Here is a 17,468-nt window from a genome sequence, read left to right as displayed (position 1 = left end):
CATCTGCCTGCTCTGAAAGGATCATATGATGGCAGCTTCAGCATACCCAACATCCAAAGGACCTAAGTCTTCTTTCCCCTTCAGTAACCACACCAAACTTTTCTGGTATGTCATTTTTCAAAACGCACAAACCCTATCTACAACTTTTCTTATTACTTAACTCCTACCAATAATGTCTGCGGTACAGAAAGAAAAGCCACCACATAAAACTGGGGAGCTCCTTCTGGCTGGCTGTTTATGGGAATCAGAAGTTGGCATACAATTAAGCAGAAGCTCCATACATTCTCAACTTCAAACAGGCACAGATAATGTTTGAGGGTATGAACTAGCGTATCTACTAGCTCCGCTTTTGAATCTTCAGTACAATAATAAAATTATGCCTTTTTGGTACAACACCTGTGGATAAATAGTCATATGCTTTCACAAGTCAAATAATCATGAAACAGGAAGAACAGAATATTCAATATTTAAAACTGTTAAATTCAATGTTTAAAACTATTTAAAACTACAGATACTTTATTTCCCAAATGCCAAAGACATCAATACATGGTTACAATGAAGATCTGCACACAATCTGACATTTACTGAAGCTGCCACAATCTACTGTTTGCAATGAAGTAGTATTTTAGTTCCTCAAAGAAAAAAAACAAAAACAATGAAGAAACTAGGCATGGTCATATGGCTAGGAATATTTCTAGAGAGTTCAGATACATAAGTGCTTTAGGCCTTTTCCTGTTGCGTGTTATTTTTTTTGTACATACCATATATGTACATCTAGAAGAACTTTTTTTTCCCCAGAGCATCTATACTGTCTTTTTAAATAAGTGTGTTTAAAAAGATACATTTCACAATAGAATTAGAGGATTAAGATCTCAAAGTAACTTTTTTCTTACTTTTGTGTCCAGGACTGACATGATTTTCTCTTTAGCTTCTTTAACATTTTCCTTTTTTCCAGAAACTTTAATATGGGGATCTAAAAAATAAAGACATACTTTTAAGAGAAAAAAAAACCAAAAAACATCTTTCAAACTTCTGTCACTGATTAAATGATAACAGTCTGAAAACAAAGTATTTCCAAAGCTTCAAAGGTTTTTCTACTTCTCCTTCAAAGGTCTTTTCTCTGATCAACTGTACCACCGACTTTTGGGATGGATTCAGCTAAAAATCAAACATATTATTCAATACATTCAGTGTGGACTTCAGGATTTCCAGATGAGTTTATTAAACACTGTAACCTACTCAAAATAAATAGAAGACACATGCCAGCTGTGATTTCTCAGTATTAAAAATAACACCCATGATAGTTACATAGCTAAGAAACCACATCTTAAAAAAAAAAAAACACAGAGGGCAAAACAGAAAACTCTTAACCAAACTCAGTCAAGCTTTTTACACAGAACACATTTGAGGGGGAACTGATGATACCACCCAACCCTCAGCATCACTTCATTATTTGATATCTGCTAACATCCTCTGCTGGCAATAAACTAGCAATACAAAGGTGCCTCCACCACCACCAGAAGCAACTTTCTAGTTGAATTTATCAAATCAAATTTAAACAGCACTATTAAATAATAAACCAAATGTATAGTGTTCAATACATTCATTCATTCACTATTAAACTAGACACCCAAAACTAACATCAGCTGATTGAAGCTTTTGCCCAGTGAGTTGTTAACTTTTGGTTCTACAACATTAATGAATTTGTATTATAATTTTCAGACCATTGTCCTTAAGAAGTCGAATTTGTTCTGCTAAGCAAAAGGTCTACTATCATTTAACTCAAGAGGCATGCACACTGAAGTGTGAAAATCACACTTCAGATGGTTTAGCAGCACCATCTGGTGTCCAGAAGCATAAAGTACCATAAGGTACCACAATGTAAAATGACTCAAAATATTAGGCAAACACCACCACCCAAATGTTATGGTCTCAGAAAGGCAGATTTGATCCTGCAGGTGATGCCAGGCACATTTCTCTTTCCTTAATACTGGAAAATAACTTGCATTAAAAAAAAAAAAATGCTTTTACTGCAGGCGTGGGTTGAACTGTTCTCTTCAAAAACCCCTACACATCATCTCCAGCTAATTAAGGCTAAATTTGTCTAATTCATTATGCTAAACTGGTATAAACATCTTCGTTCACAAATCAAAATGTGTTTTCAGTGGTGGGAGAAAATAGTGTGTAACAACACATCTTCCTTTGTCATCATCTCAATAACTAAGATATTTCAGCAGCACACAAATGCCAAATAATACTAAAAATTGTCAACCTGTTCTATTCAGTTGAAAAGTGAACATGTGGAAGTCATGCTTGGATACTCTTTTTCCAGTAATATACATAAAAAATAGTGTTTTACCACTGAGAAGTTCGAATGCATTCAGCTGGGAACACAAATGCTGAAGGAACAGAGGATTCACTGCCAAGTTTCATAAAGTCAAGAAAAATGTGGCATTTTGAGTTCTGAGAAAAATATGCTTCTTTTTAATTAAATGGAAATGTGGCAGATACTAGAACATGGTATGTGCATAGAACCAAAAAGAGGCTCTGAAAATATGCTGCTTCAGCCTTTTCACAATACTTTTTTTTTTTTTTTTTACTCTGCTTAAGTGCATTTTTTCTTTTCTGTTTTAAGTTGACAGTAAGTCATGTGGTTTAATGCATTTAAGCTGCGAGTGATATTTGAAGTGGATGTTGTAGGCTGAAATTGCCAGAAGCAGATTCTAGCACATGATGTATGCTCCAAATACTCATTAGAAACAACCAGGAAAAAAACAAAACCAGAAGGAAGAATAATTCAGGGTTAATTTTCACATATTTGTAAACATTGCATTTCAATATTAACGTATTTGGTCACAAGTAAGAAAAATATCTAGAATCAGAGCTGGCATCCTATAGCTCTTAGTACCGATGAGAAGTACTGCTACTCCGTGACGTTTGTTCACTCAGAGGTGAAGATATATTTCAGGACATGTATTTTCTCCTTCCATCTCACTTGTACCCTTTTTTTTGTTGATACTTACAGCTTCAGAAAGAAGTAATTCTATACTACTGAACTTCACCTTTCCTTGCTTTTAGAGGAAAAAAAATGCTCAATTCCTCACTTTTAGAAACAAAAAGCCCAGTGTTATCAGTGACTAATCTGGAATACACTATGAAATCTTTCAAAATTGGTCTTCAGTACTCTCTCCTCATTTGACTCCTTTTCAATGGCACAGTGGTTGGTAACGGATATGTAGCAACCTGTTTTTAAGTTACCAGAATTCTTCCTTGAGGCTTTCTTGCTACTTCAAGGAAACCCAGTTTAGATATGACATATCAGACAAAATCTTGCATTAAAAAAAACACACAAAACCCACAAAGACACCAAAAACAAAAGCAAGCAAAAGTTTATGTTCAACCAACAGACATTAAATTCTTCGAATGGGCTTTGTAGGACCTGAGAGTGCACTGGAAGGATGTATGTCTGTCAGATGAGCCAGCAGATACTCATGCAGGGCCAAAGCAATGTGTAAAACCATGTCACCATTTCAGGAATTTGATTAAAAATTCAGAAAAGCAATTGAATAACAAGTGGAAAATTTTCTACTCTAACAATTCATCTGATTCAGCCTCCCAAATCTGTACCTGGTTTGTCATGTTTTTCACTTATACTCAGTGGTTCTAATATATTTTTCTTCCTGTGCTGATACTAAAGAACAATAATTTCTTCCAGGAAAGGTACATTTATACAATCAAGCCACTCTATCACTATACACACACACACACACACACACACACATATGTATAGAGCCAAATCCTAAGTCCTACCCACATGTCAAATAAGGGAAAGTAAGAAGTCAGTCTTTTTTTTTCATGGCTAAACAGTACATTATCAAAGTAAAGGTCTTCCTATTTCAGTTATCAGACACTATAACAGGCTTACCAGAGGCTAACCAAGATGCAAGTGTCTCCCCCAAGCTTCCTGTCAGCCTCCTGCAGACCAGGCTGCATTTGTCCTTAAATGACTGTATGCCAGCAGAAACAATCTGCTACTAAAAGAATCAGCATCTGCTAAAGCAATCAGCACTCACCCACCATCTCAGCTTTTTGGTTAATCCAGACTATTTCCTGCAAAAATCTGACACCAAATACTAACCAAGAATTGTTTTGAGGATTTTTAATCACTGAACAGGAAACTTAAGACTTGGTTAGTAATCAACTGAGGCAAATGATACCCAGTGGCTGCAGCACTTAAGTTAGATAAGGCTGAATAGAACTTTCCCGTGCTGCTTATTTCCCAGGGTGCAACTGTTTATTCCATGGCACTTAGAGTTGCACAGTATTTTTTTTTATTAAGTTTTATATGCTATGAGCACAGCAACGCATTCTCAACAGACAAAGCCCCAAGTAAGATGATTAATGCTGTTTTGAGAGAGACGATACTTGTCAGGCATTAAGGTCTGGCAGGGGTAACGCATCCATAACACTGCCAGGACACCCTCCTGTCACTATCTAAACTAATCCCACCCCTCACAGCACCTGCACATGGTCTTAACCTGAAAAAGCCCATTTCCTGAGTAAGCTTCCAGCAGAACTGGCTCTGGGAGACTGGGACACAGCAAGGCCATTCTCCTCCAGATGACAGCTGGGTCAGATCATTAAGACAGCATGAATTACTTTATCCTAAAGAACATTGGGTTTGTACTTATTTTTACTAAAGCACTTCTCCTGCACCTTTATTTTTTCTCTCCTTGGAGGTTTCTGAAGACAGCCAATTCCATACTTACCAGTTCCCTTGACTAGAATTATATTTTAAATGTGTAATTACTGCAAAGAACAGATGCTTATTATGAAAGGAGAAATGAGGCACTGAATCTTTACGAACTTTTTGCCACAAAACATAAAGGCTTCAGGTAAATCCACATGCTGAAAGCCCATATGGCTGTACACCATCGGAGCTGGAAAAAATTGTGACAAACTTCTAACATCTTGCAAAAAGTGGAAAAACTTCATGGTACTGCCATTTATCTTGTAAGCTATTTTGAGGTGGAGTATCTTTCCTAAGAATGGAAAAGACACAACTTACTTTAACAGTTTGGTTTCCTTTGAGTACAGAGGAATGCTGATATAAAATAGAAAGCTGAAGTTGCACAACAGAAAATGCTGGATGTTTTTCTCAACAGTCCTCATTTTGCCAGACTCCTGCCTTGAAGTGGCCTTTTATTGCTCCTCTCCTCAAATTCCTCACTCCACACTCTGGCAGTGTTTCCACCTCCTCTGTCTTTGTCCACAGCTCTACCAGCAAGCTTCCAGCTTTTTTTTTTGCTACTATTGTGCGCAGCATTTCTGTAAACAAAATAGAATTCCTCCAAGCAAAACCACATTTGTGCCACTGCAAATGAATCCACACTAACTTCTGCCAGGCAAGAAATATCTCAAATAATTAGACATTTAGCTCGCAGGCATCCACTGTAAATCAGAGATTGCGTTCAATGGGCAAGCTTTTCAGACCACAGTTACGCATCTAGCTTGTTTACACGACGAAAAGACTCGACTTAGATTACAGCAACACCACTACGCTAAAATTAGCTAGACAACTGGGCAACACAAGGACAGATGACAGTCATTCACAGTAAGAAGCTGATTAGAATCTGGATAGCCCATGTGTATAACTGAATTTGAGCTACTCAAAAAAGACAAAAGATGTAGCATCTTTAAGGACAAGTTATGAAACGATTAGCTGAAAAAGCATTAGTAAAAACTCAAACTATACAAAAAAGTCAATAACACATGCATGTTCTCAACAGAAAGAACATTATTCACACTCCAGCAACATGATGAAACATGCCCATAAGACACTGAATCAGAATAAGTCAAGTAAGAATTAGTATTAATGCAGAAAAGAGAAAATTAAAAAAAGTTTTTAAATATAAGAAATACTGCGTACACAGTTCTTAGAACAGATATATTCAGACCAATTGAGACAGTTTGAGGTTTGATGTCAGTGCCTAATACAAACTTGAAACAAGCTCAATCTAGTTCCACGGAGAAAAAGCATTAAGGCAAAAGGCACGCAGCAAATGCGTGTAATTAAGGGCATATGCAAATTAACTCAATGGAGTGAGAAAAGAAATCTGTCATTCGGGCACTTCTTGCTGTTGGCTCATCAGTTTAGAATAATTCTCACCCTTCTCTCCAGAACACCTCAGTGCATTTACTCATCTCCCTGGTATCTAAATTACAGACGAAAGCAGCTACTTGTTTTGAAGCAGAACACAATGGGTCATTTCCTAGTGCAGCCTTCCCTTGCACCCTCAGAGATATCACTGAATGCCATGGGATTGGGTTTCTTTTTGTTTATTTTTTTATTTTCCTCACATAGTTTAAATTAGACTGCAGCATTGTCATATCAGAAAAACATTTCAGCTGGCTAAGTAGAGATCGTCAAAAGCCCAGCCAAAGCACCACAAAACTCAACATGGGCTGCAAACAATTAACTGTGTCCTCAGAGTAGACATATCCTAAGGCTCTGGGCATTCTGGAGGATCTATTTGTTTGTGGATGAACAGATGACTATGAAATGCTCTAGTGAAATGCAAGAATCATTGCATACATATGTATACATGTACTTGAGAGGCTCTTGCTTATATATATATATATAGATAACTATCTATGAGAAGTCTATATATATATATAGATGTACAGACTTATATAGAGACTCTTAACCTTTCCTCTCACTAGCAATTTAACTCTAAACCTTCTTTAGAAGAATTACTGTTCTACTCAGAATGACAAGGAAGGTGGAAAGCTACTGCCACAGCTTCAAGGAAAAGCAGTTCTCATGCAACCCTTGACTCGTTTTACATTTTGATTACTGTTATTTAGCCACCTGAGGAGCATCAGATGTAAGAGCATTACCTTTCAGTCGTGCACTGCAGCAATGTATGATGTGGAAGCCTATCATCACCTCCTTATTCCTCTTCAGCATTTAAAAAAGTACACATACAAACACCAACACACATACACGGATGGGTCCACATGACTATAGATTTTTGAAGCAAGGACTGGATAAACCAACACTCACAGAACCTTCCCCCACAAAAACAAAACTGAAAAAACACTGTGCAACATCTGGTAAAAAATGAGAAATGAAATCTTGTTCAGATTTCATGTATTATACAGAGTAGCTTAAAAGACAACCTTAAAAATGTTAATGACTACTTCATTTAAAAGCTGTTTGCTGTAACCTCAGATGAAAAGAAATAAAACCAGGTACACGCATACATCAAATCAAAGTTGAATCCTGCATTCAGATCCTCTCACAGCCTTGAAGATGTCATTACAGAACACCAGGAATTTAACTCCAGGCCTTCTAAACTTTAATGACAATCAGCCAGAAATATCAGATAAGCTTAAAAATAGTTTACCTGTAGAATTTTTTTTTTTGAAGTAAAAAAAGTGATGACTGGATTTCAGATCCAGTGACAGAGGAAAAGACTTCTCTTAAAGCAAGGAGGCAAGACAAGGGAGAGGTAACAGAAGGCATGGCAAATTAAACAGAAAAGTGATCGAATTTGAAGGGAGAAGGGGAAGGCCAAGGTGAAGAAGAAGAAAACCTGAAAAGAAGAAATGAGAATGAATTAATTGTAGTCACATGAAGAGTTCCATTTCAGCATTTCAGATACAGTTTTCATCGGAGCACTTCTCCTACTATTAGCTTAGATTATAGTTACTTTTTCTTAATATCAGAGACATTTGGTAAATGCATTCAGACACTAGAAGGCACATATCATCAATAATGCTGCTCCCTGGATAGCCGTTCTTCAGCCTCACTCCTAAGAAGCCACCTCAAGCAAGGCAGTGCTTGGCACAACACGAAGTCTGTTATTTTTTGAGTATGGAAGAAATGAATTAAGAGTTCATTAATTGTCTATCGTCATTGTACCTCAAAGCTCAAATGCAGAACCACAGTGCTTGGGAAAGAAAATAGCATTATAAGAATTATAATAGATGACAAATTCCTTTGATAACTAACACCATTGGGTCCTCACTGGACACGCAGTCAAATTCAAAACAGCTTGGATGCATAAGCCTGCAGATAATTTTCAATCATACACACATACTGCCCCAAAAAAGTTCACAGTGGCTGTTCTTTGCTAAATAAAAGGGAAAAACCAGCATCAGGCTCACTTTCCTAAATGTATGCCTCAGGCACAACCTTCTTTGCAAATTGTCCTTCATCCAAATCCAATAACAATAAATTATTATTATTTATTTATTTTATTGACACTGCATTAGGCACTTGATGACTGAAAATAAAAATAATTAAGGGTGCCATTTTGGGTTACAATTACAAATACTGACTTCTGCTTCAAGTATGGTAGTTCCACAGAGTAGAAAGGAAAAAATGTCCCCTTTCTAGATTATGAAGCTTTAAGAACTTTCTATCATTTATATTTCTAACAAACAATGCAAAGGCAGTTTTGTTTAATTTTCTTAAGAGAACAGTGCCAAGTGTAACACAATAACATTTGAACAGTCTTCTTGACATTTTACTTAAATAGCAAAAGCTACGTGGAAATAGTTTAGATGAATTTGCTCTGCACCAATTCTGTACATCTATCTGCAGCATGAGACCAATTGCAAAAAACTCACAACTGAATAATTAATCTCCTATTGAGTACCCACATGATGTGAATTTCAACAGAATTCCCGTGCCCCACATCTGAGTTCAAATAGAACAATGGAGATGACACAGAAGACCAGTCCATCTCAGACCACACTGCCAGGTACTGCAGGAAAAGCCTAGAAGTCTAAGCACAATGCATCAGTTAATGTCAGTTTCAGCAGAACAGATAGCAACAAATCTATGTTCAAGTAATCTAATTACAATGATATGAATTTGTATTGCTACATTCCAGGGCCTGAAGTTTCAGTTTCCTGCCATTTTCTGCCCCTTGATAATTCCTGTCATAACTGCACTTGTATTTTGGCTCTGCCTTATCTGCTTGAGTATAAGCAAACTGCTGCTCCTTACAGAGCACACAGCAAGCCCTGATCAAAAGCAGAAAAGCTTCTAACTTTGTTCCTACTTTTCTTCAGGAATGACAAAAGTTCAAATAATTTTTCTCATAAATTTACTTGAAGTTGTTAGTCTTCCCTTTCTACCATTCCCACCTGCTACTCCACTCACTACTTCAAGTGCTCCCTCACATCACTCACAGATGTGACCAAAAAGTACTGTACGTTTATCTGCACTAATACTAATTCATGACTTCCTAGTTTGGCGCAGGAGCACCACTAGATACAGCATAAGCACTGAGCACAGAAGACTCAACAATTTCACCACAAAAAAAGATGTCTCCAGTGAATACAACTTGCTTTTAAAGGTTTCTCAGTTCTCACCTGTGCTGCACACAAAGCAGGGAGAATTAGTTGGCCTGCCTGCCTTCTGAAAAGGTAATGAGCTGAAGGCTCATATAAATAACCGCAGTAAATGAACCCTGTCCTGCCAGTTGTTGGCATGGGGGATGCTGTGAATTTGTGCATGTCAAATGCCTCCAACCAAAGAGAAGCAACTTCTGTGGCCAAGTTTTGCATGGCCCAGGACAGTCACCTCACTTATTTATTGCGAAACAGGGAGGAGACATCCATGCCTGGGTCAGCTCCTCCAGAAACTAAAGGAATGAACTAACAATATAAACACAACTGCTCTTTAATTTTTAAACTACACAATCAAAAAGTTAGGTGATTTTTCTTCAAAATATGAGAAGCAGTTTGCACTGACAATTTCTCATTTATGGAGAAACTTAACAAAAAGCAGATGCAGCTCATAACACAGAGCCTGCAGTACATTTTTAAATTAATCTGGCATTCCAAACAATAAACACTGTCAGCAAGAGACTTGCTTTAAATGTTTAAATCAATTAAGTATTGATAGCTGTAGCAAAACATCCAGGAAAATATTTACCCCTTTAAAAAGCCTTGTGAAGATGATCCCTAGTTAAATTATTGTCCAACAGGTAGCCTGCTGGTTAATTAGGAAACATCACAGGGAGCAAACACGCAGACCACAAAGATCCTTTCCTTCAGTTTGCTCACAAGCCAAACACTAAAGACAAAACAGCAGAACAACTCCATCTTTTCAGCTTTTTTTCCTCATTCTGATGAAAGCAACTACTCAGGAAACAGTGTGCCTGCATGCGTCTTTCAGATGGCAAAACACAAATACTGCCATTCTTGGCACACATTGAAAAGAAAGTAGTGTGGTACAGAAAATATGGGTCTTCAGGTAGAGAGCAGACTCCTGGAAGAGAGTAGTGGTGGCTGCTGTGTTCCCTTTGAGATGCTGAGAAACAAGGACAAGAAGACTTTTCTGTTTTGAGTTCTACATTAACCATTTCAAGTAGAGAAACTTCCAGCACTAATTTTCCACTAATTGTCTATAGCAAGAAAAAAATAAAGCCCCCTCCTAGCAACCAATCTGTTCAATCACTTTAAGGTAGGAAAAGGCAGAGCAACAGCTGTGTACAAACCACATTAAGACAGCTGAGAATTGTCCCCACAGTTCAGCTGTCTAAATATTTGTCAGAGAAGACAAGTTTTCTGTTCAGCACAGACAAGTCAAAATCTTAGCTTTCAAGTACAGTCAAGAAATGCAAAAAATCAACATTGATAATTCAACCAATAAATTCCGTATTCAAGAGCTCCTTTCAACTTATTTTAATCTAACAAAAAACAGCCAAAATTATTTTTGTTTCTGCTATGACCAGGCACAGGAGTCACTCCAAATGCTGCCTGCAAACACAAGACTTAATCAAAGAGGCTGCTCAAGAGAAACTCAAAAGCATGACCAACACCGGCATGCTATCATGGCTAGGCTGCAATCCCTGAAGGTCAAGGCTGAGCACAAGGTTATGTCAGTATTTTAATCAGCAGCTTTGTCCTTATGTACCTCACTGCCTAGGTATCTTACAGCCTCCCCATTTACAAAAAAAAAGCTGTACCGTTAAGGTTAATAAGCCAGTATCAATTGAAGAAGGTCAGGGAAAAAAAGGGAAAAAAGCCCATTGCAGCAGCAGGAAGTAGAGATTTGAAATGTTTTCAGAATGAAACTCCTCAGTGAGGAACACAAAGAAATCCTGCACCTCCCAGAAGATCTAGCTGATTCACTCAGTCCTCTGCAGCCTCGCCTTCCCTGCTGCATGCAGTGCTCTTGCTTCAAAACCGAACACATCTGGGTACCCTGTCACCCACTAGCAAAAACAGCTGGCACAGCAGATTCACTGCTCAGTTATAAACATCTAGGAAGTGTTGATGGCAGCACACTAGCTGTGACACTGAGACAACACAGCCCTACGTTGATGGGGGCATGAAATGAGAAAGAATGGAAACTGAGAAGTGACAAAGTGTTGTGAAGAGTCCACCCCTGGGAGTAACACCCCCTCCAGCACCTACACTCACCCCAGCTCTGTGCTCACTCCTTCCCCCTGCCAGCAGATGAGAAGAGAGCAACAGAGGATACCGCATTCAGATACAAATTTAGGAAGCTAAATGTAGATACTCAAACACAAGTTACAAGGCACTCATTTTCAGCTGACTGTGGTACAAGTTTTACTAAAATTGCAAGAGGAAGAAGCAAAAATTATGCAAAAGAAAAAACCCACCAACCAAACCACCACAAACAGTCCTGCAATGTTATCTATCCTTGTCCTCTGTAATATGTAAGAAATCTCTTCTCAACAGAAGCATTTCTTGTACTAAGACACCGATAACCATCACCTTTTTACTAAACTATTACATAAACTATTACTATTTTAATATACAAAACTAAGAAAAACTTTTCCTACTTTGTTTTGAAAGCATCTCCTCTGGTTTTCCCAGAAACTTCTCCAAGTAGCCCAAATCCTGAAGATCAGCACTGCTAACTGCGCATGACAGTATTTTTGATGTCTCCCTTGTAAATAAAGGTAAGGATTATTTTATACTACTTTTTACAAGCAATGAAAATGTGTCCCAATTGGCTTTATTCTGGGATACAGCATCGCACTGTGGAGTCTGTTTAAGCCATGGTGTGCAGTAACAGACAAACCCTTCTCTTCAACATAGCGTTCCCCACCTTTCTTCTCAAAGCAGCCTAAGTTGAATTACTATTACTGAGATTACTATAATCTTGTATCATTTCTTCACTGTTCTGAATAAAAGTCGCATTTCTACTTTGAAATGCCATTTGCATACTTCTAAAAATACTTATTATCCATTATCCCAAAAATACTTATTACCCCGTATTATCCACCCACCCATTAGTAATCAATGAGAAACACTGACCAGCTCCAGAAAGTCAACAGAAAATGCAGTGGGAGTGCTACAACAGCATTCACTTCAAGGGTGGGCAGCCACCCAGTCTCCCGGAAGCAGAAAAAATAACAATAAATACTGAACCCAAACACTGATGACTGATTTTTTTTCCTTCTTTCTTCTAGAATGTGTATATATTTTAAAAACTTATTTAAATACAATTTTGTCACTTCAAAGAAATTTACACACATGCCAATCCACATGAATAATTCTGCAAGTCAGAGGCAGTACCCATGGGTAGAAAAGCTAACACTAACAGCACTCCTACATTTCATTCCATACTGCTGTAGTAGAAAAGGAGGAAGAGCAATAGACACACAGACATACTTTGCACATGTAAAATTTGCTATAATTTTACTAATTTATTGCCAGAATTCTTGATGGGAGCAGTTTGGCATCACAACACTTCAAGCAAGTTCCACAAAATAGCTCGTATTTTCACAAAGCCCAGTATTGTCTCAGCTCATTTTATCAGGTTTTATTCTCTTCCAGTGTTACAAAACCAAGCATTTTACATTATCTGACATTGCACTGGACACAAATATAATAAACTAGATGCTAGTTGCACTCAAATTTAATCTTTTTTTGTTGTCTTATTTTACTTGCACACATTCTAATTCTTCTTTGATCTTTAGCAGGAAGTGCCAATATCCTTGACTTCCAGATAAGAAGCTAATGTTTTACATTCTCTGTATTTTAAAACATATGTACGCTTTGATTTAAGACATGGCACCTGTCAAAAGTTTAAATAACCAAGAATGGAATAAACCAAGAATGGCTAAATCTTTATGGAAGTTGCATTAAAATATCAGATCTAAGGATAATAGCACGATAGGTATTAAGTCGCCAATTTAAAGTAGCGATCAAAGCCTGAATCAACATAATGGTATTTACCAGGTTTTCCCTATGATACTCTCCCAGCATAATCTTTAGAATTTTGCCTGATCTCCACTTCCAAGATGAGGATGTATATCCCAAGTCCCACGCCACAGAGCATGAACACTGCAGTAACCCTCCTCTCTACTTGAAATATTCCTTGTCACCATTTTCTTTTCCCCAATGCCTTCCTCTTTCCACCAACCATCTGTTCTCCTGTTCTTTTATCCCACTTCCATTCTCCATTTTAAAAGCTTCATCTCTTTGAAACTTCCACTCCATCCTCTTGCTTCCCACAACCCTTTTGCTGAACCATACATACAGCTTAACAACTATCTTCTCCCTACCATCCTCTCATTTCCTTTCAGTATTTCTCCCTTCTCACTTCACTTCATCACCAACTTGGTCCTTTCCCTCAGCTTTCCTTCCATTAACAAGATACCATTTGCCTTTCCCTGCCACGTGAGTAAATGTAGGGAGCAAACGTTGTCAGCTGCTCTCAAAAACAACACCAGTTCATCAGCTGCAGCCACACAGCTAAACCTACAGGCTACCAGAGCTCAAGACAAACATTCCCTCCCACTCAAAAAAATATATATTATTTCTTAACTGCTCACCTTCTAGGGGAAATAACATGTATCCCAAGAACAGTATTTTTGCCCTGGATTTTGCTCTTTGGATCTGACTTACTTTACAGGTAATATTAGTCTTGCCCAATAACCAAGACATAAAACTACTTGCACAGTTTACACAAAGTTAAGTTTGTTCAGATCAAAAGCCTAGAGTTCAGAAAGCCATTCCATGCTATAGCTGTTTTTCAGACATTTCCTCCTACTGCTAACTCCAGAAAGATCATATGATTCAAATTAGAGTTTCCAGAGGAAGTCATTAAAGAGATCTTTTCCCTCAATGATGGTTTTGTGTGTTTGCAGTTGGTCCTCAACACAGCCTTGGGCTATATTTAGAATCCACACTATGAAGAATGTTTGCAAGGAAACCAATTTGAACAAAAATATATCAGTCTTATTTACAATACAGCAAGATCTACAAAGAACATATGATACAATTCACTACTAGACAGCCTATAGGTGCTGCATCACTTTGGAGTAATATGGCAGACCTGCTCTTCCTGGAGCCAGCAGTGAACTCGGAACAACATGGGAGGCCCCAGCTCCCTGTGGGGAGGATTGCTCATTGAATAACAGCTACAGAAAGACAGTAGCATGGGACTGGAATGACAGCCTAAGTATAGGATTTCTTCAAAAAAATGCATGCATTAGGTAATATTTCTTGAGAGCATAAAAAATATAGTTCTGACTCCTCAGTAAAGTTAGCATATGATTTTTCACTAGTAGTATTATTTCAAAATCTGACAAGCTTTTAAACTTGATTTCTGCTGTGTATTCTATTTTCTCTATGCTCTTGAGAGCTGTTTGGAGTCCTATCCTACTGGACTCAAGTCAATTTTGTTTCAAATCAAAACACATGAATTTGCACCTTGTTTTTAACCTCACATCATTATTACACATTAGACTTTGGTCAGTGAACAAGTGATGTATTTTAATTAGCATCTTTAAATAAGGCTCGCAAAAATTCTAATTTTTCATAAATTTTGATATTAATATAACACATGAAATGTGCATCCAGAACTTCTCAAATTCATTTGAAATTTTATAAGCCATTATGGTTTAAACACATGGAAGGAGTGAGTTCAAAAAGAAACAACACTTGTCCTTTTTCAATGCCTTACCAACCAAATCCATGATAAACTACATGCTCAAAAACAAAAACAAAAACATTATGGGCTTCAGCTGTCTGCGGAAATCCTCGAAGTTAATTTTCTCTTACAGAAAAGTCCTAAATATTATGTACAATCCCTTCACAAAAGGAATAACATAAAAGTGAGTGGTAATAGCTAAACAGCAGACGGTATACAAATGATATCGTCAATAGTCTGTTATGCTGTACCTTCAAGAAATGCATTCTAAAGCCTAACAGCCCATTCCTGATTGATAGGAATTACCTGACCAACACCTCCATATCCCAATGAAGATGACAACAGTGTTTTTGTAATCGTATTTCTGTTAAAAATGCTTATTTCGATTCCATCATAGCTAGATCAAATCATAAAGCATTTCAGATGATCTGAACTACAATCCAGTGACGTTATAGAACGCCACAAAACCAAGCAAGCCAACCCAACAGTTCTGTTGTCATGGGGCACAGTAAATAGAAAGCATGTAGATGCCAAGATTAAGAAAGCCTTCACTGACCTGGTATGAAGTCAGACCTACACTTTCTACCTTGGGAACCAAAAGTAAAGAGCTTTACAAAAAATCCACTGACAAAAGAGCACAGGCCTGACAAAGCACTGGTGCCAGATTCCCTCTGCAGCAGTAGGTTTGGAAACCAGGACACGCCAGGCTGGGGGGGCTGAGCTGCCTAGCAGGCAGCTATGGAGACAGAGAGACACACAGCAGGCAAGCAGGAAAGCAAGAGATAGGACAACAAGTGTGCTGGTCAGCAGCTGTGAAAATAGCTCTGTCTCCCTTGACTTTGTCTCCAGCAAAAGTGGTTACTGGTCTTAACTGTGGGAGCACTTGGAAGAGGCACAATCAAGCACAGCTTCTATATTTACAACACAGGGAATAGGATTGCTCCAGGGGTATGGTGACCAAAACCCATCAATGTCTACAACTAGTGTCTGAAGGTGTCTTGAGTTAATGCACCAGGATCCTGCTGCACTTAAGAAATGAGGTGCAACGTGTGGAAGATCTGCTAAACCTTCTCCTGTTACAGCTCATAGCTGATCCATGTGCAGCCAGAGCAAGAAGTCTCCTCCTCAGACAGCAGGTACCCACAGCTCAGAACCACAGGCCTGATACACAGGCCACATCCCCTTTGGGGATCCCAGGGGGAAGGGATCCCCAAACACAACCCTGCAACTGCCAAAAGTCAGCCTGAATGAACAGCAGTATCTGCAGGCAGAAATCACACTGGGATGTGGTACATCATTTACAGGCCTTTAGACAACGGGCAGGATTGCATTTTTGTCATTTGAACTCACATTTCCACCCATCTACACTGAAATCAGTGCTGAGACAACAATCCATTCAAGTCTGAATATGAACAGACACATAAACTACCTCGCTTTTTAAGCACTTACAAACCCATGCACCTTACAGAGGTTTACCTGTTTTCTCCTGCATCATTTTACATCCCTAGTTAAAGCCAATATAATAGTTCATCAAAAGCTCAACGCAGTGCTGCAGGACTCCAAAGGCCTGATCAAAATACGTGGGAGTAAACAAGGCTCTAAATAAATTAAGCAGCTTTTTGTAACATGAAGTTTAAGGTAGGAAAGTTACCTGGTCAAGTCCCCTGTTTAACCTCTTAAGTTGTTCATTTGTTTTGCTTCGTCTTCTCCTGACAACAGCAGGAACTACAATAACTTAGAAGCAGTACACGGTGAGATGAAAATAGGTCAGGAACAGAAGTGGACCAGAACTATGAAAGATTACTGTTGTTTCCTACATTAACACATCTGAAGTATTTGGCTGTTCTGCATCACAGAATCACACCTTCTCAGGTGGGCTGGCTCAGCACATATCACTGACAAGAAGTCAGTCACAAAACACATGACTGAATTTACAGAAGCACAAGCTTTGGATTTCTTTTACAGTAAGTTGTAATCTTTACTACGGTCTCTAAACTTGAAAAAAATCTTTGCTATGTGACAAATCAGCTACTAGCAAGCATACAAGCAATTACAGCACATTACATTTTGTTTCCCATGTCATTTTTTATATATTTTTAAAGGTTCTATACAGTTGTAAGCATAAAGACTCAATTCGGAAGTAGATGATACTATAAGACTTCTGTAACAAGTATTCAGGTGCTTATACAAGACTAAGTGCTTGAAGACCATCAGCACAGTTTACACGATCAAATTCCTTACGAAAGCAGCAGGACTCACTTTTATCTTCAAAGAATTAAGATGGTATCAAGTGTCAGTAGGAAATTTATTCTTCATTAGAATATGTTTTTACACAACTTAGACCATTTTGGAAGTAAATAACCTATTTTTAGTAAAAAAAAAAAAGAGTATAAAAAAAGATAGTTGTTGTAGCTCAGGTTCATACACAGCTGAAAACTCCCCTTTCCAACCTGAAATTTAAATAACAGTTCACGAATTTGAAACAGTTTATGGCCTCAGTCTGAAAACAAATATCTAAATTTATGTGAAGAAGTCT

General features: G+C 37.9%; 1 protein-coding gene across 2 annotated transcripts in view; it reads right to left on the bottom strand.

Annotated features, from left to right (window-relative positions):
* The window catches only part of BICC1 (BicC family RNA binding protein 1), a 93,803-nt gene that overhangs the window by 25,103 nt on the left and 51,232 nt on the right, over window positions 1–17,468 (bottom strand). For both annotated transcript variants that reach the window (XM_065746780.1, XM_065746781.1), the window contains exon 4: window positions 894–973. In XM_065746780.1, coding sequence (XP_065602852.1) covers window positions 894–973 — 80 coding nt within the window. The remainder of the gene's footprint in view (window positions 1–893; window positions 974–17,468) is intronic.

Source organism: Cyrtonyx montezumae, unplaced genomic scaffold (genome assembly GCF_038088225.1).
Source record: "Cyrtonyx montezumae isolate F1298 unplaced genomic scaffold, pur_monq_1.0 scaffold_4, whole genome shotgun sequence".
Taxonomy (NCBI): Eukaryota; Metazoa; Chordata; class Aves; order Galliformes; family Odontophoridae; genus Cyrtonyx; species Cyrtonyx montezumae.
This window is presented reverse-complemented; position numbering and strand designations above follow the sequence as displayed.